Below are 24,088 nucleotides of genomic sequence, written 5' to 3' on the forward strand. Positions count from 1 at the left end.
CATCAACTATTGTGTTGTATTGTGCCTTGACTCAACCTACACCACTTCCACTGAGGTAGGCTTGGCGTGCTCATTCGAGTCAACTCAGAGAGTTGAGGTCGCTTGAGAAGCCATCCTTCTGTTGTGCACTCTGTCCTGATTAATGGGGAGCTCCGGTACTCGACCTTTTATAGTGCTTGGATGCCCTCCACAATCATACTTTTCTTGTCTAGGACTATGGGCCAGATGTACAAAGCTATTTTGTTGCCACAAACCCTACATTTCACTAAATCACACAGCTGTGACTGCCAAATTGCATTTTTTACTAAACACATTTTCTGAGTCAATAAAGCCTTTCGGACTCGCAAAATGGGTTGGCAATTCTTTCTAAATAGAAAATGCGAAAGAACATGAAAGGGGCATTCCCTCCTCATTGCAAGTCGCAAAGGTATGTATCAATGGTTTGAGATCAAACCATTTATCAAATACCAACACTGCAAAGTAGGTGGTAACAGATTAAAACAAGCATTGGCATAGCCAATAGGTCTCGCCTTTGGGACCTTGTAAGTAAAAAATAAAAACTGAAGTGTAAGACTTCACGTTTACATTTACTGCATCCTAAATACGAAGTAAATGTAAATGTGAAGTCTTATACTTACTTACAAGGTCCCAAAAGTGAGACCTATTGGCTAGGCCAATGCTTGGTTTTTTTGGGTGGGTAGAGAGAGAGTATAAGTGCCTCATAAGTAGTGGCCAGAACAAAGACCTGCCCCACTGAGGTCTACCGCCTTTTCTCACCCGGTGAAAAATGTTTAGAGGTTGTCTGATCGGCAGTTATACATTAACCTTCTGAAGCTTTCTGTAATGTAGTGTATTGCATTTTCTCAAGTGAGTACATTTGACACCAAATGCAACGCTTCAAAGTGAAAGTGAAAATGTATTACACCAAATGCAATGACGTTTTCCTCTCTTTCAGGAGCAAAGTTCAAAAAGTATCTTGGCCATTCTGCCCATGTGACCAATGTTCGGTGGTCGCATGATCATCAGTGGATTATTTCCATTGGAGGAGCTGATCATTCTGTCTTCCAGTGGAAATTCATTCCTGACAGAAAACTGAAGGATGCTCTTCATATAGCACCACAAGGTGAGTCACTCTTCAAAGAGTTGGGGGTAACTGCTGTCTTTATATAATCACCTTCTAAACTTTGTCATAAAGTTGGCAGATGTGAAAGTAAATGGTGAAACAGGAAACTATGTAAATATAAAACAAAAATAAGTCTATGTTTTGTTGTTAAATGTAGAATATTGTTCCGTAAGATTAAAGTGACCAATCACATAATGGCATCTAAGATGTTACCAGTAACCATGACTATAACAACATATTACCTGCATGATTTTTTTATGCATTCCTTATTCTTAGAAAGTTTGGCAGACTCCAATAGTGATGAGTCCGATTCAGATCAGTCTGATGTTCCAGAGCTGGACTCTGAAATCGAGCAAGAGACACAGATTACATATCGACGCCAGGTAATTTTTAGTTTTTTTTAGTTTTTACATTGCATACTTGTTTCAGTCCATTGGCTAGATTCTGACTACTATATTATACCACATTTATTTTGTTGAATCTGATCCCATGAGTTGTGTGCAGAAACTATGTAGACTGGATATTTGGATGATGATTGTCAACATGTTTCATGACATGAACCCTGATTTGTTTTTGTAATAGACAGACTCAAAGTTAATCTAGAGCTCCTTTCACTACTCAGAATTAGGTTTCATCTTTTGGAAGTGAAAACTTAGTCAACATTCCAGAGGAAATGTTATATTTTGCAATCTTTACTAGGTAACTGGGCAATATTCTATTCAGGATGTGTATGTGCCCATAGGCCAAATCAATCTTCTCCACGCCATGTTCATAATGTTCAGTGCTTGCCAGTTCGGACATGGCATCAAGTTTGAACAAGAGAGCCCAATTACAAATACGGAACTACACATTTATGTTCGATGACAACCAAATATGTAAAGGTTATAGAAGTAAAACATTCACAATTACAGGAAACATCAGTGAAGTGTGTGCCCCGGCAGTCATGAATGGAGCAGCACTAACCAAATAATAATAATGATAATATCCTGTTTGTGGCTTGGCCTAAACCATGCCAGTGGAAAGAGATCCCAGCTTTAATGACTCTCACAACAAAATCTGATTTTAGCACATGTCTCTGTGAGAGAAGTTGTGGTTTTCCACCAAACCCCAATAATGTGTCTTCCTCACCTTATGTTTGTCTCTCTGCTTATTGGACCAGCAAAGCTCTTTTTTCCAGACCCACAGGGAACATGAGAAGATAATTACTACCTAGCAGTTTAGAAGAAAACTAATTCAACAACGTGTGCTCTATACCTCGCATCACACAAAGTGTCAACTTATGTGGATCTCCTATGTGTATAAATTGTGGAATTGCCATAAATGTTACATTGACATCCCACTTAATCTTTCTTCCCCACCCCTCCCAAACCTTTATTCTTTCTGTGCAGCTTTCATTGGAACTCTTATTTTACTTAGGGAAGAGCACCAATGGGGGAAGAGTAGAAGGTGGTGGGTTGTGCTGTCATCAGGGCGGGCTGCAACCCTGACACAAAGCTGTGGTGGGCTTCTCCGCCCCCACTTGTGCAGCTGTCTCATTTATTTATGCTGGTGGTTTTTTTTTTCTTGGTTTTTTTTGGGCACTGCAAAACCCACATTCATTCCTCTGTCCCTTACCTTCTTTTTAATTATGTAGGGGAGCCCCATGTAGCCAGGGCACACGTCTTACCATCTTGAGGGTGTAAAGAAAGGCTTGAGTTTACCAGCACTGACCCAGTATTGAAGTCCCATTTTGGGACCAAAAGCAAGCATATACTTGACCAGTGACAGTTGAAGCAACTTCGCAGCCAGCACTGTATTTGCTCTAAACTGATGAGTAATGGGTTACTTTAAGCATAGCGACAATGAGAGCTGGTGCAAGCCTTTTTGCATTCTACAGAAGTGTTTCTGATGGATACTTCAAAACAGAGATTCCTCACCTTGGAATACTCCCCCATGTGCCAGACTGGATCCAGAAATCTTTTCTCTGGCATTGCTCCTGCGTGCCTCTTGGTGGTGCTGTGCAGATCTGTATTGACTCCGTACCATCCCAAAAGTGAGGGAACCACATACAAGTGCCATCCCTACTTGCTAACATCAGCTCCTTTCTTTCAGCTTATTAAATTGTGGATCCATAGCTCTGCTCCCAATTTCATCAGCCTTCCGATGATCCAGGAAAAACAGTGTAATGGGGAATGATGTTACTTCCTAAGATGACTGGTTTCAAGCCATGACACGACTGTAGAAAATAGATGTCAGTCACAGACCCGCACAAAAGTGTCTCATTTGCTTGGACTTGAGGCACAACTTGAAGTCGTGAGACAAGGGTGCCCTCATGCACCTGAAGGCAATTTAAGACCAAGAGACAAAGCTGTACTTTGTCAATCACAAGAAGTTGTGGGCCTCACATAGGTCCAACTCCTGCTTCAAGTCAAGGGAGTGGACTCACTCCCACTCCTGAGGCCATTCCCACAAGAGGTCAACTTTGCAGCGAAGTCCCTGGAAAATGGAAGTCCAAACACAAGAATGTAAAGCAGGACTCCGTATTTCTCCAGCACTATGCATACAGAGCGAGTTCCACAATTGATGCTAGTGTGCCCCTATTTTCCTGGGCCATCACAGACTGCAGGTAATTGACACATTAGGGAGGCAAAGCAGCAGATATCTGGCATTCTTCTGGCTCCCTCGGGCTGGCCTTCTGGTCCCAATGGTTACTGGTAGTGGATCCATCCTCAGCACTGCCTAACCCCCTTGGCCCTGTTACTGGCCTTGTCAGAGTCAGGATCCAGTACTTTTTCCAGGGGCGGCGATTCATCATGTCTGACAGATGGGTTCTTCAAATCATTCAGATGGCTATGCCCTACCATTTCATTCTGCTCCAGTAAATATTCCCCCCACATCAGAGCAAATCTCAGAGGAACATCTGTTCATTCTCTTGTGTGAGGTGTGAGTTTTACTTTCCAGAGGAGCTATTAATGGCATTCCTTACTCGGAAATAGGACAGGATTGCTACTCTTGCTATTTCCTGGTCTCTAAGAAGGATTGGGGGCCTTTGGCCAGTTTTAGACCTTTGAACTATGAATGTCTTCCTAGCCCATGTCCTCTCTGCCCTGGACCTGATTGATTGGATGATGTCTTTGGACCTGCATGACACATTTTCCTATATCTGTCCAGCAGTCCCTCAAAAGTTACTTCTTGTTCCAGGTAGGCCAGGAACATTTTCAGTTTATCATGCTTCCCTTCGACCCTATCAAGTCCCTTTGACATGGATGGCACTAGCTAATTCTATTCCTAAAGACTTTGCTGTAAAAATAGCAAGAAATCTACAAAACAGACATTTGAAGTGAGAAGACAGTGTCGTTGGTACTATAGGGTGCTCTGTATTGGAGCTGTTCTTCACCTAAACTTGGGAACTACCTAGAGTTTCTTGCTGCTTTTTGCATAAATTATGCAGCACTCCAAGCCTGAAATGGTGAGTGTGTGTGTATATGTATATATATATATATATATAAGTGTGTATATATATATATATATATGTGTGTATATATATGTGTGTATAGATATGTGTGTATATATAGATATATGCGTGTACTTTTACCAAAGGAAGAATGCCCTGCACACCAAGCATCTTGTTATATATTTTATTTTGTTGTGTCCACCACCACCAACTGTCAGTTGTTAATGGTGGTGGGCGCAACAAAATAGTACACCCATCATTTGAGGATCCGTCTCCTTAAGCCGCTGCACCCATTACGAGTGAGAGTGGAAGCATTGCTGGCGGAAACAGGGAATATTGATATATTCCCAACTATGACTACCTACTGGCGACAGCCAGTAGATAAGATATATATATATATATATATATATATATTACCTACTGGCGGTTGCCAGTAGGTAGTTATAGTTGGGACCAAAGTTTCCATAGGAAAAGTTTTTTGTTTTTTTGCCAATAACTTTGGCGCTGCTTGACGAATTTTGACACAATTTTCACAAAACTTCCCCTTTTTGGTTCAGCTGCTGTGTTTCAGCGAGATCCGTCAAGTGGGGGCAGAGAAAAAAGGGGGGTCCAAAAACTAAAACGCGTTTTCCCCATGTTATATCAATGGGGATTTTTCAGTTTTCAAACATGACTACAGCCCGAACTGCTGAAGGGAATGACATCACATTTGGAAGAAAGCTAGACGTTGGTCCAGAAAGCGTGCTTTTTGTGATTTGTTGTAAGTCCATTCAGTAGTTTTTGAGATATTTAACTTTAAAAACTACAGATATCTGGGACGTGAGTCCTTGCTGTGGACTCGCGGATCCTACTAAAATTTGATTGGCTTTCAACACTTCAACCAGGAAGTGTTGGCAGGCATCTTGGGACTCTGCTTGAAGCCGAGTTCCACAAAAAAAAGTAAAAAATAACGAAAAGGGGGCAGGGTAGGAATAACCTGACCTCCCAGTTAGGGGCGGGGGGGGGGACCTTGCTGAGGTTTAAAAGCATTGCATTTTTTAATTTTGCCACGGATTTATGGGCTCACCTGCGTCTTTTAATAAAAAAAAAAAAAGCCCCTGGGTGGGCCAAGTCCCGGGGGCATGTTTTAAATAAAGGAGGGGGTGCATGGGGCCCCCCCTTCTAGGGTTTAATGTAACCCCAGGGACCACTGCCTCCCTGGGGTTTTTCTATTGTATTATGCGGGGGGTGCCTGCATGGCACCCACGCGCCCCAGGAACAAACTCCTCTCGGTGCTTGTTTATAAATAAATAAATGGGGAGGCCTCTTGGACCCAATCTCAGCCACCACACTGAGGATTTTCAATGAAAAAAATGTGGGGCGTGCTGACCCCCCGCAGCACTGGGGGCCTCCACCTCCCCAGGTCTTTAACTGTTATTAGGTGGTGGCCACATGGACCCCCCAGCTCTGAGGATGCCACCTCCCCAGGGCAACCTCTAACAAAGGAGGGGGGCCTTGTGGCTCCCTCATGGAGCCATAGATGGCCCTGGGGGCGGCCATCCACCAGGGCCCGCTCATGCAATGTCCCGGGGTGCACACTCCCAGGACATTGCCGTTTGCTATGGCTTGGCGGTAGCACCATAGCAAACACAGAAAATGGTCTTGCTTACTAGAAGTGGAGCAGAATTGCTTTACACACAGGGATCTGCATGTTAGCAGCTTGCTATTTATAAAAGCAATGCCGGCTCCTGCAGGAGGTGAGGAGCTGGAAGGGACCTCCTAGGTCTTCAGGCTCCCCCCACGGTCATCAACCATTAGAAAGTGGGTGCGCTGGGTGGGACCAGGGCACCCACACTACAGGCCCGGCACTGGAGGATGAGGTACCTTGGGCCAAAATCAGCCCAGGAGGGTGGCCACACAGCCCCCCCTCCCTTTTTTAAAAACTAACATTTAAAAAAGGGGTCTGGCCCCGGGGGAGGGGTTCCCGGGCCGAATATGGCCTGGGGAGGGGGCCGGGTGGCCTCCCTCGCCATTAAAAAAACCAAAAAGGGCTGGCCCTGGGGGATGGGGTCCCCAGGGATCAAATTGGCCCAAGGAAGGGAGATCACGTGAACCTCCTCACATAAAAAACTAAATAAAATACGACCGCAACCCACCCCCTTTCTCCACTACTCTGCAACCGCCCCTCCTGACACCGTGGCGGTTGGGGTATGATGTCCCCTTGGATGCTGAGGGTCCATGGGGTCCAGGAACCCCTTCTGGTACCTCCAGTGAGTCCCAGACAGCGGCATTGCTGAGAGGACTTGGAGACCATGCCCCCTTTCTGCACCACTCTGCAAACGCACCTCATGGTGCACTTCTGGTTGGGGAATGAATTCCACTTTACTCCTGAGATCCTCAGTACTTAAATGGACTTCTTCCCCCAACCTGTAGTGCGCCAGGAGGCACGCTTGCAGAGTAGTGGAGAAAGGGTGTGTGGCTTCTGACCACCTCTCAGCAATCCTATTGTGTGGGACTTACTGGAGTTAACAGGAGGGGTAGATGGCCCTCAATGAAATCCTTCAGGGCCAACTACCCCTTCTGTTACCTCCAGTAAGTACCACACAGCAGGATTGCTAAGAGGTCTTCGGAAACCACGCCCCTTTCTCCACTTCTCTGCAAATGCGCCTCCTGTAATATGTGCATTGTGGGGGTGCGAGTTATAGTTAGCTAATTTCACTGGTTTTGTACGAGTGAACCAGAGGCTAATTATAATGTCCCTGTAACCTTGTTTTTTTCTGTGAAAATATATATTCTCATTAAAAAAAATGTACAGGGATGTTATAGTTAGGCTCTGGTTTACATGCACAAAACCATAGACATTCAGCAGTTACAGTTATCTGAACAAACTAACTTACGCCCCCACAATACACTGCTTATGACCTCACATATTACATCACTCATGACATGGTCAGTGACATCAGTGATGACATCACTCATGACATCTCAAAATATATCACTGATGACATCACTCATTACATCATCCAGTGATTGTGAGTGTTTTATAAATGTTTGAGTTTTAAACATATATACTAAGGTACTGCAAAAGTTAAATTAGCGTACTTTGTGTACTACTAATGAGTGATTCTATTTCTAACATATGTGAGTGGTTGTGTGACTATTTGTTTCTGTGTGTCAGTGGCTGTATGGATGTGTGAGTGGCTGTGTGGGTGAATAAGTGGGTATGTGAGTAGATGTATGGGTGAGTGGCTGTATTGGTGAGTGGATTGATGTGTGAATAACTGCATGGGTGTGTGAGTGGCTGTGTGGCGGAGTGACTGGGATTGTAAGTGGCTGTATAGGTGAGTGAGTGGCTGTTTGAGTGGGTGTTTGGTTGACTGAGTGGGTATGTGAATGGCTGTATTGGACAGTGAGTGTCTGTTTGAGTGGACATAGGGGTGAGTAGACATACGAGTGATGGTATTGATGTGTTTATGGGTATGTAAGTTGTGTGGGTGTGTGAGTGGGTCTGTTGAGAGACTGCATGGGTGAGTGAGTGTGTGTGTGATTCGCTGTATGGGTGAATAAGTGAGTGTGTGAGTAGCTGTATAAATGATTGGCTGAGTGATTGTATGGGTGAGTGAGTGGCTGTGTGAGTAGGTATGTGGGTGAATGAGTGGATTTGTGAGTGGCTCTATGGATGTGCGAGTGGTTCTGTGGATCATGTCATCAGTGATGCCATTTGAGATGTCATTAGTGATGTCATCAATGATGTCACTGGCAAGTCAGGAGTGATTTATGATGTGAAGTCATAAGCAGTGCATTGCGAGGGAGGAAGTTATAGTTAGCTCACGTAATGAATTTCTATGGTTTTGTGCATTTACAATCTGAGCCTAGCTATAAAGTCAGAGTGGGTCTGTGAGTGAGCAAGTGAGTGTCCGAGTCTGAGTGGGTATGTGAGTTTGAGTGAGTCTGAGAGTGGGTGTGGAAGTGTCTGTGTGGGTCTGTGAGTGTCTGTGTGCCTGGGTGTGTGGGTGACTGTATAGGTGTATGAGTGGCTATGTGAGTGTCTAAGTGTAAAATCTCAGCAGATTTATAAATCTCGGCACAGGAGCTCGTAAACCCACTTAACAATCTGATGTTAAAGCATTGCATTTATACTTTACCGTGTAGAAAATACTAAATTACAACCCAAACACTCCCTAATGAGCAATATTTCTATGCCACTCTGCTTTTCAGATTTACATTCTACTCTTTTTTTGTTCCCTTACTCCCAACACTTTTGGCTCAGTTTCCATGGTAACCATGTTTAGAACACGGACTGCTAGCACTAGGTCAAAGGTTTGTAACCCTTACTGTGAGCATCTTACTACCTTTAAATTGAACTGTAGCAGGCGTTGTTGACAGTTTAGAATTATAAGCATATCCCAAACAGCATAACTTTTATTTTTCCAGAGTGAATCACCAAAGTAATTACTTTTTTCTCAAACTAACTATCTACTTTTAGCTACCTGCATATTAACAGCATACATTCAAATATGTTTTTTTTTAATTTAGCTGCTGTCCTCCATTTTAACTGCCTTTCATTTTCAAAACTAGATCATTCAGCTACAGCCTTCTCATGTGTGCTACTCCACTTTCCTCCAAAATGGTTAGAGTGTGGATTGGGGCCTTAGTTTTGTCTCTTGGCAGAGAGAGTGGTAGAAAGAGTCGCATTGACAGGGAATTGGGTTTACCTAATGTAGACAGTGCTTGGTTTGGCCTGAGCGGATTAAAGTGGCATAATTGTCAACTTTGGTAGAAAGCATTGTGGATTGACCTAGGCACACTTACTGGGGTTGGACTGGAAATCCTAATGAAGGCTATCTTTGGTCAAATAATGGTACTTTTCCCTGATACTGCCTTGGTGTTCTCCAACATTTGCCAAAGGCAGAATTGGAAGTGGGCAATCAAATTCTGTCCACAGATAGACACATCCAGGAAACATGACAATAAAACTGTTTCTGCATTCCTCAGAGACCACAACATGGGCTCCATATACCACAACAATTGATGACGTTCATTTCACAGAGAAATGCAACAGGGTGTTCTTCAACAACTTGAAGGGCTGCATCATGGTTTATGTGTAGTTATCATCTACACATCATAAACCCAAAGGCTCTTTTTAGAGCCAACCTTTTTCCCAATCACTGGTTCATTTTCTTTTTAAATCCTTCTTTTGAAATGTTTACTCGACTCCACAGATCCATTGTGGATCCACAAAGCAAAAGCTATATTCAATACAAAGCAGCACATTTGTGTGGATGTCTGAGTGTGTGTGCCTGTGTGGGTCTGTATGTGTCTGTGGATCTGTGAATGAGTGTGTGGGTTTGAGAGTGGGTCTATGAGAGTCAGTGTGGATCTGTAAGTGGGTGTGTGACTGCCCATATAGGTCTGTGAGTGGGTCTGTGAGTGCCTGCATATGTGTGTGTGCAAGTGTCTGTAAAAATCTATAAGTGGGTGTGTAAGTGGATGCATGGGCTTGTACATTTGTTAACGAATACCTGCATAGGCTTGTAACTGGGTGTGTGAGTACCTGCACTGATCTATGAGTGGGTCTCTGAGTACCAGCGTGGTTCTGTGAGTGGATGTAGGAGTGCCTGCATGGCTCTCTCAGTTGGTCTGTGACTGCCTGTATGCTTCTATGAGTGGGTGTGTGAGTGCCTGTGTTAGTATACGAGTGGCTGTGTGGATTTCCGGGTGGGTGTGTGGGTCTTTGAGCGTGTGGTTGGGTGAGTGAGTGTGGGTGGGTCGGAGTGTCTGACTGGATCTGCGAGTGGGTTTCTGAGTGTCTGTATGGGTGTGCGAGCGCCTGTGTATGTGAGTGCCTGTGTGAATCTGAGTGGGTGTGTGTGTGTCTGTGTGGGTCTATAAGTGGGTGTGTGAGGATTTGAGTGGATCTGAGTGGGTATATGAGTTCCTGTGTTGGTCCGTCACTGGGTATGTGCATGTCTGAGTGGGCCTGTAAGTGTGTGTGTGTGTGTCTCAGTGGGTGCGTGAGTGGGTGTGTGAGTGTCTGTTGGTCTGTGAGATGGTGTGTGAGTATCTGTGTGGGTCTTTGAGTGGCTGTGTGTTTCTGTGGGTCTGAGTGTGTGAATGAGTGCCTGTGTGGGTCGGCGATTGGGTTTGTGAGTGCCTGTGTGAGTCTGTGAGTGGGTGTGTGAGTGCCTACATGGGTATGTGAGTGGATGTGTGAGTGTCTAAATAGATCTGTGAGTGGGTGTATGAGTGTCTGAGTGGGTCTGTTAGTTGGCATGTCAGTGTGAGTTTGTGTGGGTCTCTGAGTCAGTACATGAGTGTCTGAGTGGGTGTGTGAGTGTCTGAGGGGATATGTGAGTGAGTGTATGAGTATCTGTGTGGGTGTGTGAGTTGGTGTGTGTGTCTGAGTAGGTCTGTGAGTGTGTGTGTGTGTGTCTGTGAGTTTGTGTGTGGGTCTGAGAGTGGGTGTGTGGGTCTGTGAGTATGTGGCTGGGTCTATGGATGGGTGTGTGAGTTACTGTTTGGATCTGTCACTGGATGTGTGAGTTTCTGAGTGGGTGTGTGAGTGTCTGTGTGGGACTGTGAGTGGGTGTGTGAGTGTGTGGGTCTGTGAGTGGGTGTGAGAGTGTCTGAGTATATGTGTGTGTATGTGGGTGTCTGAGTGGGTGTGTGAGTATCTGAGTGGGTCAGTAAGTGTATGAGTGTGTGTGGGGGGGTTTGTGAGTTGGTGTTTGTGTGTCTGAGTGGGTCTGTGAGTGTCTGTGAGTTTCTGTGTGGGGTCTAAGAGGTCTGTGTGTGTGTGTGTCTTAAAGCAGGTGTGAGTGCCTGAGTATGTAGCTGGTTTGTGAGTTCCTATTTGGATCTGTCTCTGGATGTGTGAGCTTCTCAGTGGGTCTGTGAGTTGGAGTGCAAGTGTCTGTGTGGGTCTATGAGTGGGTGTGTGAGTGTCTGTGGGTCTGTGAGTAGGTGTAGAAGTATCTACATTTATTATCCATGAGGGGGTATGTGAGTGCTTGAGTGGATCTGTGAGTGGTTGTGAGAGTGTCTGAGTGGGTCTGTAAGTTGGTATGTAAGTGTGTGGGTCTGAGAGTGACTGTGTGAGTGTCTGTGAGTGGGTACCTACATGGGTATGTGAGTGGGTCTGCGAGTGGGTGTGTCAATGCCTGCATAGGCCTGTGAGTGGGCCTGTGAGTGCCTACATGGATATGTGAGTAGGTCTGTAAGTGCCTGTGGGGATGTTTGAATAGAATGCATGGGTCTGTGAGTGGGTGCAGACTGCCTGTACAGTTCTGTAAAAAAAGGTGTGAGATTACCTGTGTAGGTGTCTGAGTGGGTCTAAAAGTTTTTTTTTTCTTCAGAGTATGTCAAGGTTCGCAAATCCATCAATGATTTACACAGGGGACCGCTCTGAGACTTGGGGATCTGTGGATTCCCAATGTGGGGAAAAAAACTGATCTAACTCAATTTCGTACCCAACATAAGTCCTTCTGACACCCCTCTAACACACCCATGGGGTCAGGGTGCCCCTACCCTGACCCCTTTAAACATTTTGAAGTTTCATTTTAATACCCCGGGACCATTCCCCAATACTTTAAATGGCAGCCGCAACCTCCCAGTCAGGTTGTGGTCAGCCAATCGTGGCATTTCTGGTGTCACAGGCCTTCATGGATCCACCAGGTGGGGTTCCGAGGAGTTTCTGAGTCACCAGACATACAATTTTGGTTTTCCTTTAATAACTCCATAAGTACTAAATGGATTTACACAAATTACCTCTCTGCCAAATTTTGTGTGATTCCATCCAGTAGTATGGGCTGTACTCGTGTTCAAAATACCTATGGGAAATAGGAAAAGTAAATTTTTTGACCTCCCTTTTTCTTGTTCCCCCATGACGAATCACTCCGAAACTTTCCACGCAGAACTACACATACCGTGCCACTTTTTTGGGAACATTTCTTGATGATTCGTCAAACGGCACCAAAGTCATATGCAAGACAAAAAAAACAACTTTTCCTATACAAACTGGGTCCTAACTATACCTACCAGGGCCGCCAGTAGGCAATATATATGTGTGTGTGTATCTAAATATTTTCTGAAAAAGCCAACGATTGCAGGGACGTTATAGTTAGGTTCAGATTTTACACACACAAAACCATAGGAATTCTGTAGGTATAGGTAATCTCAAGTAACTATAACTTGTGCCCTAAGGTAACTAGAACTTGCACCCAAACAATGCACAGTTTTCCTTAGCAAGATTTTACGACAAATGTTGCACTGATATCAATGATGTCATAGAAGATGTCATGAGTGATATAATAAGTGGGGTACTTAGCAGTGAATGGCGAGGGCTCAAGTTAGTTACCTTAAGGCATGAGTTATAGTTACTTGGGATAACTCTAGCTATTACTGCTGAATTTCGATGGTTTGTGTATGTAAAATCTGGACCTAACTATAATGTTCCTGCATATACACATATATATTACCTATTGGCGGTTGTCAGTTGGTAGTTAGGTAGTTATAGTTGGCAGCTAGTTTCCATAAGAAAAGCATTTTTTCACTTGCTTATAACTTTGGCATCATTTTTTTTAAAGGTAGACATTTACAGTGTTTATTACATGCTATTACATTGCCTCTATTGGGTGTGTGTTACAATATACACAGTTATGTAATACCGATCTGAGTGTGGTGGCTTCATGAACATATTATTTATGAGAACTTTGTAGGGTTATGTGAGGCTCCCATGTTCATCTTTGCTGCTCTGTGCGGAGATATGATCTCAGATAATGTCCGATCAAGGTACCTGGCCTAGCGTCTGTGCATTAGTCTACTAACTTGGGAGGCGGGCAATAATGTGTGGGGCAAAGAAAAATTAAACCGGTGGTGGTGTAAAATAACTGGAGCAACCCCCCGATCCCCAACTCAATAAGCCTGCTCATTTCCTGCAGTCTGGGATTTGGAAGCGTGTGTTCACATATTTACAGGGAGTGTCTCTCAGGCATGTCCACTCGCGTCTACATCAGAGGCATCATGCTCCCTCTGAGTCGCCCTCTCTGTCATTACTGAGGTTTAGCGTGTCCGTGGTGGTGTCGCGCTCCCCCTGGAAGTCTTTTATGATCGTGTCCCAGTTTGCCCGCGATTGGAATCTTGCGGAGGCCCAATGTATCTTTCCGGTATAGTGCTACGCTTTACACTTTTGCCCATACCTGCAGTGAGCACCATCAGGCCAGCACCGGAAGGGGCTTAGTGGATTTCCACCTCTTCTTGAGCATCCGTTTCGCTACTACCATTCCTAAGTCGATAAAATGGGAAGTCACTCTGTGGTATTTACTCCTGCGGTAGAGATGTAGGATACAGGTCTCCCACTCGATAGGGAGTGTGTGCTCCGTGCATAGAGTCAGGGCCTCCACTATTGCTCTCCAATATCCTTGAAGGTGTGGGCAGCTCCAAAACATGTGCAGCATGTCCACGTCCACAAGACACAAGACAGTAGAGTGGGAAGACGGCAACCATGCGGGTAAAATATTTGTTCATCTTGACCAGCATAAGGTACTCTCTCTGCTTAATGTAGTACTGTATCAGCCTGAAACACATGTTCCTAGGAAAGTATGTTGGGCTCTCCAGTGCAGCATCCCACTCCGTGTCCATAAATGATTGGTGCAGGTCCTCTTCCCACCGCTGTCTCAGTGGCGGTAACGCCATCACGGTGTGGTGTTAGAGGTAGGCTGCAAACCACTTCGTGAGATGTCTGACCTGCCCCATAATGTGCAGGTATTGGTTTGTTCGGTCAGTCAGAGGTTCAGTTGCCATGTCACCCCACTGACTAGTCAGGGCCGCTAGTATCGAGCGATGTAACAAATTGTCCTGGGTTCAACCCATCTTCACAAAAACAAAGATTTTGTCAATGTACGCATTTGCACTTTGTCACATATTTTGGGATATGTGAAATGTTTTTTTTAATAAAGCACAATATATTTGAATATAAGGTTTATACTTAGGTTTTAAATGTATTAATTATTATTACTTCCCAGCAACCTTAATTCTATTTGTTATTTCCCTCTTTTATGTATATTGAAGATTACATTTTACGTATAGTGCTGCATATCACATAATTCTTCCACTGGGTTTGCCGAGTTACCATATGCAGGGTAATCTTTGTTTTCGTGTTTTACAGACCCGTCCCTTTTCTAAGTACTAGGGTAACTCCTGTATGTTGTTGAGATTCAACATATCTTCAGCCATCAGTGTGGCATATGGCATTAAGATGCTCTCCCTGTACAGGTCCCCCAAGTAATTGATCCCCGCCACCCTTATTGGCATGATTCCGCCATGGTGGTGACTATGCGTCTTGTGGGTGTGCCCAGTAACGGCAGAGCGGGTGCATATGGCCTCCCATTTTGGGTAATATACAAGCACCTACGGTAGCAGCGATACGTTGTGCCGAGCAGCAGTGGTGTCGGTGGCTTCCCCTTTATGCAGGGATGGAATAAATTGATATGGGTATTGAGGGACCAAGGTGGGGCAATGGTGACCATGTCGGTAAGTAGCAGCCCGCCAGCCACCAAGCCTCCCATTGAAATTGTTAGGTAGTGGTAAGCCGCCCTGGTTGGAGGGCAGGTATAGTTTTTTGATCGCTACTCGGCAGCGAGTATTCCCCCATAGGAAGTCCCTAATGGTGCTCTCCAGGGCACGAAAGAAGGGTGGAGATGTATAGGGGCAAATTGGTCAAGTAATATAGAAGTCTTGGCAAAAATACCATTTGAATGAGCGCCATCCGGCCCATAACTGTCGGTGGGAGTGTGCCCCAGAAAGACATCTGGGACCTGATGGATGTTACCGCCCTAACCAGGTTGCCCCCCACGAGGTCTGTATGTTGGCAATAAATTCCTACTCCTAAATAACGGAAGGGCTCAAGTCGCCATTCAATACGAACTCCACTGAGCTCATATTTTGGGTACGGACATGTACGATCAAAAGGGTAGAGGCAGGATTTCGCTGCGTTCACTTTTAGCCCTGACAGGGCAGCAAAGTCTCCTAAGGTGTGCACCAGCGAGGGGGGGGCACCCGCCTGATTTCCCTGACATATATAAGCAGGCCGTATGTGTATATTGAGATCGTATGCACCCCGTCCCCCAGCCGAATGCCCCAGTCCATACCCTTCTGTGAGATAGCTTCCGTCAGCAGCTCTATAACTAATGAAAATAGTAATGGGGATAATGGGCATCCCTGCCGGGTTACTCACCCTACCTTTATCGGACTAGAGATGTAAAGCTCTAAACGCATTTGTGTTGTCAGTTCCCTGTGTAGTAGTTTAACTATGCGAGTGAAAGTCCTGCCGAGCCCATAGCAGGGTTTTGTAGCAAATAAATATTCCAATTCCAGGTAATCAAAGGCCTTCTTGAGATCCAGTATCAAACATCCCGAGTAGGGCCATCGATCGGTCGAGTATCTGGCTACTCTAAAAAATCGCCTCAGGTTTAAGGAGGTATTACGTACAGGTACAAACCCATTTTGATCGGCATGGATCAGGGTTGGAATCAGGGGCGCCAGCCGCTCAGCTAGGATTTTCGCCAAAATTTTATAGTCGACGTTTAGTAGCGTCAGAGCCCAATATGAAGCTAATTGAGTGGGGTCTCCATTTGGTTTTTGCAGCGTGACCAGGCACGCTTTGCGGAGTGACGAAGGGAGGTTTGACTCTTCCAGGGCCGCAGTATATAAAGTATGTAGCCGTGGAGCCAGAGTTGTGACATAGGCCTTATAGTATTCAGCAGGCAGCCCATCGGGCCCAGGGGTTTTGTCTGTCACTAGTGTCGCGATGGCTGCACCGACCTCGTCTAAAGCAATTGGTGCATTTAGCTCCTCACGTTGTTCCGACGTGATCACGGGCAGTTTTGCCGAATAGGAAAGTATCCAGCTGCACTTTGTCATGCCGAACTGTTGGCTCATACAGCGCTGCATAATGTCGCGTCATAGCAGCGTGGGTTTTATGCTGTGTATATAGCATGTGCCCTGCGATTGTACGCAGAGCGTGTATGGGGTGTCGAGGCTGCCCCTGATGCAGCAGCCATGCAAACGGCCCGACCTGTTCTGTCTGATGTTGCATGTGTAATTCAGACATCGAAGCCTCTCCAGCAGTTCAATGTGCATTCTGCATTCAGTCGTTGTGTGTTACCTGGTCATGTCACCGCCCCTGTCTCATGACGCAGGAGCTCGCACTCGAACCTGCTAACGGCATCACTTAAGTGTTTGCGGATGTTCCATGTGAGCAGAGACTATGCCCCCTGATGATGACTTTAAAAGCATCCCACTCTGTTAGGGTGCTCCTTGTTGAACCCTCAGTCTCAAAATACTCCGCTGACACGATCCCCAGTGATGAATGGAAAATGGAGTCCTCTAATGCACCAGGGTGGAGGTGCCAAGTGAAGATAGGCGGTGGTTTTGCATTTCACTGGAGCTGCATGTACTGAAGGTTGTGATCAGAATGTGTGCTCCCTAGGTATTCGACCAGCCCAGCCTAGGGAAGTAGTGAAGACGACCCCACCATACGGTCTAATCTAACGTGTAGTTCATGCACAGGGAGTAGGAGTATATGCCTGTTTCAGGATTGCGAGCGCTCCATATGTTCATCAGTGACCAATGGGTTAACCAGGCAGTCAACGTCTGCGCATTCAACAGGGCTGTAGTGCATGTCAGGGGTGGGAATGATCTGTCCAGAGTAACGTCAAGCACAGAGTTGAAGTTGCCTCAGATCAACCAAGGGATCCCCCTCCATTGGGATAGAATATTGGTCATGAGGCTTGATCAGTGTTAGGTGCATACACTGAACCTACCAGGATGCTGTGACCATTTAATCTACCCTTCGTAAGCACATAACAACCTCCCTAATCCACATTCATCTCCTCTACTACGTATGGAGCCCCTGCTTTAACCAATCCCAGTGCCCCCTGGCCTGGGTTGAATAGTTAGTACTAAACACTTGCCCCCGCCAGTGCCGACGGAGGTGTTCAGCCTCCACTTAAGTCAAATGAGTTTCTTGTAGGAGCGCTATACTAGTGATCTTCGCTGCAGGTATGAGTATATAGAATAGTTGCGAGCCAGTGTGTGTATTCCTCTCACATTCCATGTTACAATATTTGCTTGCGTCATGGTGAAAGCTTGTTACTGATCGCCGTGTTCCTGTAATACATGCTGGTAGAAGCACTGGACCCTGCTAGTTAAGGAGTTGTGTAGGATAACTAATTAGTCATATATCTCCCCACGTCCAATCATATGATATCTTCTGAGGTCTGTTGCTTGACAATGGGTAGGTCCAGCAAATTGGGACCCCCGGTCCATGCAGGAGTGGAGTCCTCCTCATGTTGAGACTTGGTTGACTCCACATCTTGGTCTGAGGTCTGGTTCAGGTCACCGATTACTGCCGCTACATTGAGAGCTTCTCTCGTTTCCTATATGATTTGCTCTAGGTTGGTGACAGCTTCTGCCCCGACGGTGACTTTTCTTAACAGCACTTTCTCCGGCAACAGGTCTTTTAGCCAATTTTCAACATAAGCCATCGGGTCCTGGTACTCCTTGCCCTCTGGAAGGCCCACCACTCTCACATTGTTCCGACGTGAACGTCCTTCCGCATCATCTAGCCTGTCTTCCAGGGTTTTCACCTTGTCCTACAGGTTTTGCAGCGCAGTTGCGTTTGCGTGAGTTGTTGGCTGTATTTTGGCCAGAGCGTGTTCATTGGTGAGGACTTTTGCTTGCCAGCTTACGGTGCTCTGCTCGTAGGAGTGTGAAGTTTGACTTTGTCAATTTTCGATTCCAGTGACGTGCTTGCGTGGTCGAGTGCGGCTCCTATCTTCTCAACAGCTTCCAGTACTGTGTCCAGTTTAGTGGCGTGCGCCAGGTGTGATGTCTTGTGATCTAGGTTGGCTTCTGCATGTGAGGTTTCATTTGTCATGGGCCACACCGCTGCATCTCGGGGATGTGTCCACAGGTGACCCAGGGACAACTTCTGGGCCAAGGGCATGTAGCTGCCCATGATGGCGAGTCGTTCGCTCCCGATCCCTATCTCGCTCAGCTGCCGGGTAACCCACTGGTCCTGTATCCAGGGGACACCCCTTCGTCTCTGAGTTTCTGAGGGTCGGGGAGGAGGGGAGGCCTCCCAACCTCCACACCTCCCCAGGTTCTGTGCTCTTGTTGGTAGTTGCCCGGCGCAGTGTGTGCGGGACCCGGCTGCTCCCTAAGGGGCTCCGACACCATCTTTCACCCTGCGTGGTGTCACTCAACGTATCTTGTTTCAGTCACTGGGGCGGTTACTCAAGCTCACCAGCACGGTGGGCGCCGTCGGGTGTTGTGTTGTTGCACCAGTGTGATACCACTGGTGAATTAGGAGCGAGCCAATTCGGCACAGGATCACTTTGTTCTAGATGCCCGCTGCTAGGCAGTTCGCTCCCTGACCCGCTTCTCTCAGTGCTCCTAGTCTAAGAATTAGCTTCTTCACTCGGGCATGTAGCTGCCATACCCGAGCACCAGGGGTATGCAAGCTCTGCTCCTTTTTAGTGCCTCATGCCCACAGCGCATCAGCAGTCCTGGATCCAGCACCATGGGAGGGTGCACAAGCCTGTCCCAGCCACTCTCTGCAGCTCCCGGGCACACTCAGCACCACCGCTCATGCACACGCTCTGGCCACTACTGTTTCGGAGATGCAGCATGTCTGGTCCTAGGCCCGATCCGACCTACGGACCCACCCCAGCGTCTCCTGATCCAGGTAGCTTGGCGTTCACGTGGGGCTCACTTTTCTCCCTTGGCCTCACCTCAGATTTGTGTTGTCGTAGTAGTCCCTCACCGTCTGCCGGCTGTTGCTTCTCTCCTCCTAGCTCACGTGGCTATGCGCAGGCCACGCGCCCAAGATCGCCGATGCTGCCCTCCGTTCTCAAGGGTGTGAGGCTGTCATTGAGTCTGTGGACTCCAGGGTCATAATTTCATCAAGTGTGTGCGCTTTCTGCCTCGTCCTCATCTCCTCCATTCGGCGCTGTCTCTGAGCAAGCCAGTGTCGCTCCGGCCTCCAGGTCAGGCCACACACTCTGCTAGACTGCGCACAGCCAGACCCGGCCAAGCCCAGCTGCTCCGCCCCAGACCTCCACATGCGAACGCTTCCCCATGTCCACTGCTGGCTGTTCTCTTAGCTCCACTTCATACACTGCATTTCAGAGGCGCTCTTGGTTGGGAGTAACCCCATTCTCGATGGCAGCTAGATTGGCAGCAGTTGCCGAGGATTGTGCAGGATAAAAGGGGTGAGGATCAAGGTTAGGATGCTAGCCACTCCCTCTTATAAACTTGGTACCATTTGACGAATCATCACGTAGTAAAAAAAGTTGCCACATGTGTGTTTGCTATGCAATTTTCCATGGTGTTTTAGGTTTTAGCATTGAGTTGGCGTATAGGGTGGTAAGAGTATTTTTAGGGGTGGGTAAGGGTATAGGGTGGTAAGGATATTTTTAGGGTTTAGAGTGAGTGGGGTTGAAGTATACAGTGGTAAGAATGCTTTTAGGGTTTAGCTGTGGGTAGAGGAATAGGTATAGTGTGTCAAGTGTATTTTTACAATTTAGGGGTGGGTAGCAATATAGGGTGGTTAGGGTATTTTTAAAGTTTAAGGTGGTTAGGGGCATTGGGTGGCAAGGATAGTTTTTAGGGTTTACGGCTGGGTAGAGGTACAGGGTGGTAAGGGTATTTTTATGGTTTAGGGGTGAGTAGGGGTAAAGAGTAGTAAGGTCCTTTGTAGGGTGTAGAGCGTAGGTGGGGGTTTAAGGTGGTAAAGGTATTTTTAGGGTTGGGTAGTGCAATAGGTTGGTATAGGGATTTGCAGGATTTAAGGTTGGATTGGAGTATAGGGTGGTAAGGGTATTTTTAGGGTTATGGGGTGGATAGGGATCTAGGATGGTAAGGGTATTTTTCAGAGTTATAAGTGGGTAGAGGTATAGGATAGTAAGGTTAAACAAGCATTGGCATAGCCAATAGGTCTCGCCTTTGGGACCTTATAAGTGTTTAGCCATGCAACAGTTGATGTTGTTGCACCAAGGATATTGTGCTGCATAACTAAATACTTATAAGGTCCCAAAGGCGAGACCTATTGGCTATGCCAATGCTTGTTAAATTTCTGATGTCTGTTGTATTTTTTGACCTATCACTTTCGAATCCTGAACGCCACCCGTGCACTTTGCTAAACACCTTTTTAACCTTTGCTTATTTTTAACTCTGTTTGAGCGCTCTTAGCTATGTGCAATATTTCTATACAATTTTATGGTTAGGTTGCTCAGCCAGCCTGGTTATTTCGTGTATTAGCTATCGTGTTTTGTCTTGTACTTCAAAAGTCTATTTTAGTACTTTAAATATTCCTTAATATATAATCATTTTAAATTTCTGTGTGCTTACAGTTATGTGCAATATTTTTATGTACTTTTATGGCCTATGGCTCTCAAGACTGAATAAAGGTTTTTTGATTTGACACATTAACAAATACAGTATTCCATCATTCAACCCACAAAAAGTGGAATTTGCTAAGAGCCCATAACTCCCATTCGTTAACAATGCTTGTTGTGTTTCAACAGTCAGTGTAAGAGCCCCTGATTTAAAAAAAAAATGCTACGCTTAGCCTGGATCCATTAGAGAGGCCTAAAAGTGATATGGAGTCACAAGGAAGCGAATGCCTGAGCAGATGTTTGCAGCTGTGCGCACATTTAAAGAAATATTTGTCTTCATTGAGACATCTGTACTCAAATGGAAGTTTACACCTCTGGTATGGGAACTGATCATGATTTGTTTCATTCTGTCCCAAGGACTGAATGTTTGGAGTGCCCAGTGCAATTGAATTATTGTTCTTAACTGAGCTTGGCCATGTTATGACATACTTAAGTCATCTTTTATTATACAAATGGCATTATATTATTCAGGGAATACACACACATCTGGCTAACGGATTCTTACCAATATCTACTACCTGTAAAGCCTTTTCTAAACTCGCTCTATCAAGTTGTCTAATCCTTTCAGCTGCTTTTTGCTGAGCAACTTTCCAAAACTCATTATCAACAACATATATAATGCGTTTTACTTTAGGAGCATGTGGTCCCAAAATAAAGTCAGGAATAGCCATGATTTCTCAGTTTTATAATAAATGTTGTTTAACAGCCTGATAGCTGAAGTGTTGTATGCAATGTTGACATCATTTGCCTACGCCATAAATGGTACCTATTAGTATCATAGCGTGGAGCAGGACGGCTAGCTTTGAATCCAGGAGGAAACTATTCATGCATTCATTTGTGTCTGTCGACCATAAGATCCAACCTTCTGGATGGAACATAGATGAATTGAATGTACTATTTTAATCATGCCATTTATTGAGGAAGGATTTCGAATATATTTCATGCTACCAAACCCTAAACATGTAGTTTGTGAACTGTTCTATTTAGAAATATAATTTCCCAGAGTATCATGCATGCTCTGAACATGCCTTCTTTTCCTTGTATTTGCCAAAATTTAGTCCCCCATACACTTTTCAGGCCCACATTTTCTTTCCGATTCTCCTAACCCTGTATGATTAAGATCTTTTGAATTCATCAGAATGAATTGAGTGCTTGTCAATATATGCTTTCATGCCGGCTCGGGTGTCTGCTAGTAATACAAGCATTGGCATAGCCAATAGGTCTCTACGCCTTTGGCACCTTATAAGTGTTTAGCCATGCAACAGTTGATATTGTTGCACCAAGGATATTGTGCTGCATAACTAAATACTTATAAGGTCCCAAAAGCGAGACTTATTGGCTATGCCAATGCTTGTTTCAGATGAAAGGGGATGATATAAAGTGCTATGTGCAGAAACAGAGTTCTGTGTAGAAACAAAATACTCCCAAACTAGTGAGCAGAGATGACTTTTTCCACACAAGACGTAATGGCACACGGTCAAGACATTGAGAGAAAACCAGTGCTGTATAGGGAACACAATTGTTGTGGGAACCCTAATATATTAAGCAATTGTGGACTGGATGACACTCACAAATCACAGGCCGGCCCATATAAATGGCCTGTAAAGCTTATGAAATCTGTCACACTTGCCACATAACTATCAACTGATGCATAAACTACATATTTAAACAAAAAAAAATCTTCTTGCTCAGATAGATCAAAAGTTACTAAAAACACAGCAGCAAGTTTTGGTACTTATCTGTTGCTGATTGGTGTGTTTGGACGTCAAACTGGTACTAATGAGGTACAACATTTGTCCAGATAGTGTTAACATTTATGCAAATGACAAAATAACGAGGTAATGGTATTCCATTAAATTGATTTCAATGAGGTCACATACAATCAGGAAAACCTCTGTGAGCAGGGATGTTAACTAGTGGCATAGCTATTAATGGCGAAGCAGGTGCAGTGGCTCCAGGGGCCCAGATATACGAGGGGGGCAACCAATTGCAACCAGCAGTCAGAAGGTCCGTTGTCCTTGCTTGCACCAGGGCCCAGGTTATCCTAGCTATGCCACAAATGTTGAGTATTAATTACCAGCCATGGTCTTCTATTCAACATCCAAAGCATTGTGGGAATGGTAGTTCTGGTTTATCTTCACATGCAGCCCCTGGTCACATGAAGCCATCCGTTAACATTAGATGAGGGCTAGAGACCAGTCTTCAGGGAGAGGTGTTAAGTCACCAGCAGAAGCCCTTCTTGAGACATCAGTGAACAAAAAAGTCACTGTATGGTAATTTGAATGCAGAAAATAACAAAATTAGCTGAGGATGCAGAGGTTTCCAAGGTTTAGAAGTAGCCATAACTTTGATGGTAAAGTTCGACAAAGAAAGGCTTCTGGCTGCAACTAATTCCTGCCAGCTGCAGGGCACAGCTGGCAGCTGACCAGGCACACAGACCTGGCCAGGGAACAGCAGCTTTCTGTCCCCGCCTCGGCTTCCAATAGTGAACCCTTGTGAACTGACATCCAGCTGAGCTGGGGGGGGCGGGGAGTGGGAGGGAGCGCTGGAATCTATTTCCAGATGTTTCTGAGAATGATGGAGGAGTAAAAATATCAGACCAAGCGACTGAGGGCATTTGATTTAGTTTTGTGCTGGGTAACAGTGTTTTAGTGTGCGCATATAGCGCTAAAAAGTATTGGCTCTTTATCAGTGACCACCGAATAATTAACTGAGACGAGGATGAAAGCGGAGCCTGAAAGCTCTTGACTGGCCCCTCTTACCGCAGGGTATTAAGACACAGCGGGAGACAGAGACTGGCGGGGGGGGGGGGGAGAGAGGGAGAGTAAAAAAGAGAAAGAGAAGAAGGAGAGGGGAGTGAGAGTGGTAGGATGATAAGTGAGTGTGACAAAAAGACAACACACAGGGAAGCGAAGGAATGAAGAGACTCTGAAAGAAAGAAAATAGGGGGATGGGCTAAGAGGTACACCAAGCAAGGAATGCTTAGGAGAGACAGAGGAAACAAGGGCGAGCACGAAGTGCAGAGGAGGGAGGGAGCAAGCGGTGCTAAGGAGGATGAAAATTGCGGAAGAAAGAAATGGGAGCCAAAAAGGAGAG

At 45.6% G+C, this 24,088-nt stretch overlaps 1 protein-coding gene across 1 annotated transcript in view; it reads left to right on the plus strand.

The window, feature by feature from the left end:
- The window catches only part of EML5 (EMAP like 5), a 1,456,757-nt gene that overhangs the window by 729,542 nt on the left and 703,127 nt on the right, over positions 1 to 24,088 (plus strand). The window contains exons 11-12 of the mRNA XM_085626574.1: positions 956 to 1,123; positions 1,400 to 1,506. Of these exons, the coding sequence (XP_085482700.1) occupies positions 956 to 1,123; positions 1,400 to 1,506 (275 nt within the window). The remainder of the gene's footprint in view (positions 1 to 955; positions 1,124 to 1,399; positions 1,507 to 24,088) is intronic.

This window comes from Triturus cristatus, chromosome 9 (assembly GCF_964204655.1).
Source record: "Triturus cristatus chromosome 9, aTriCri1.1, whole genome shotgun sequence".
Lineage (NCBI taxonomy): Eukaryota > Metazoa > Chordata > Amphibia > Caudata > Salamandridae > Triturus > Triturus cristatus.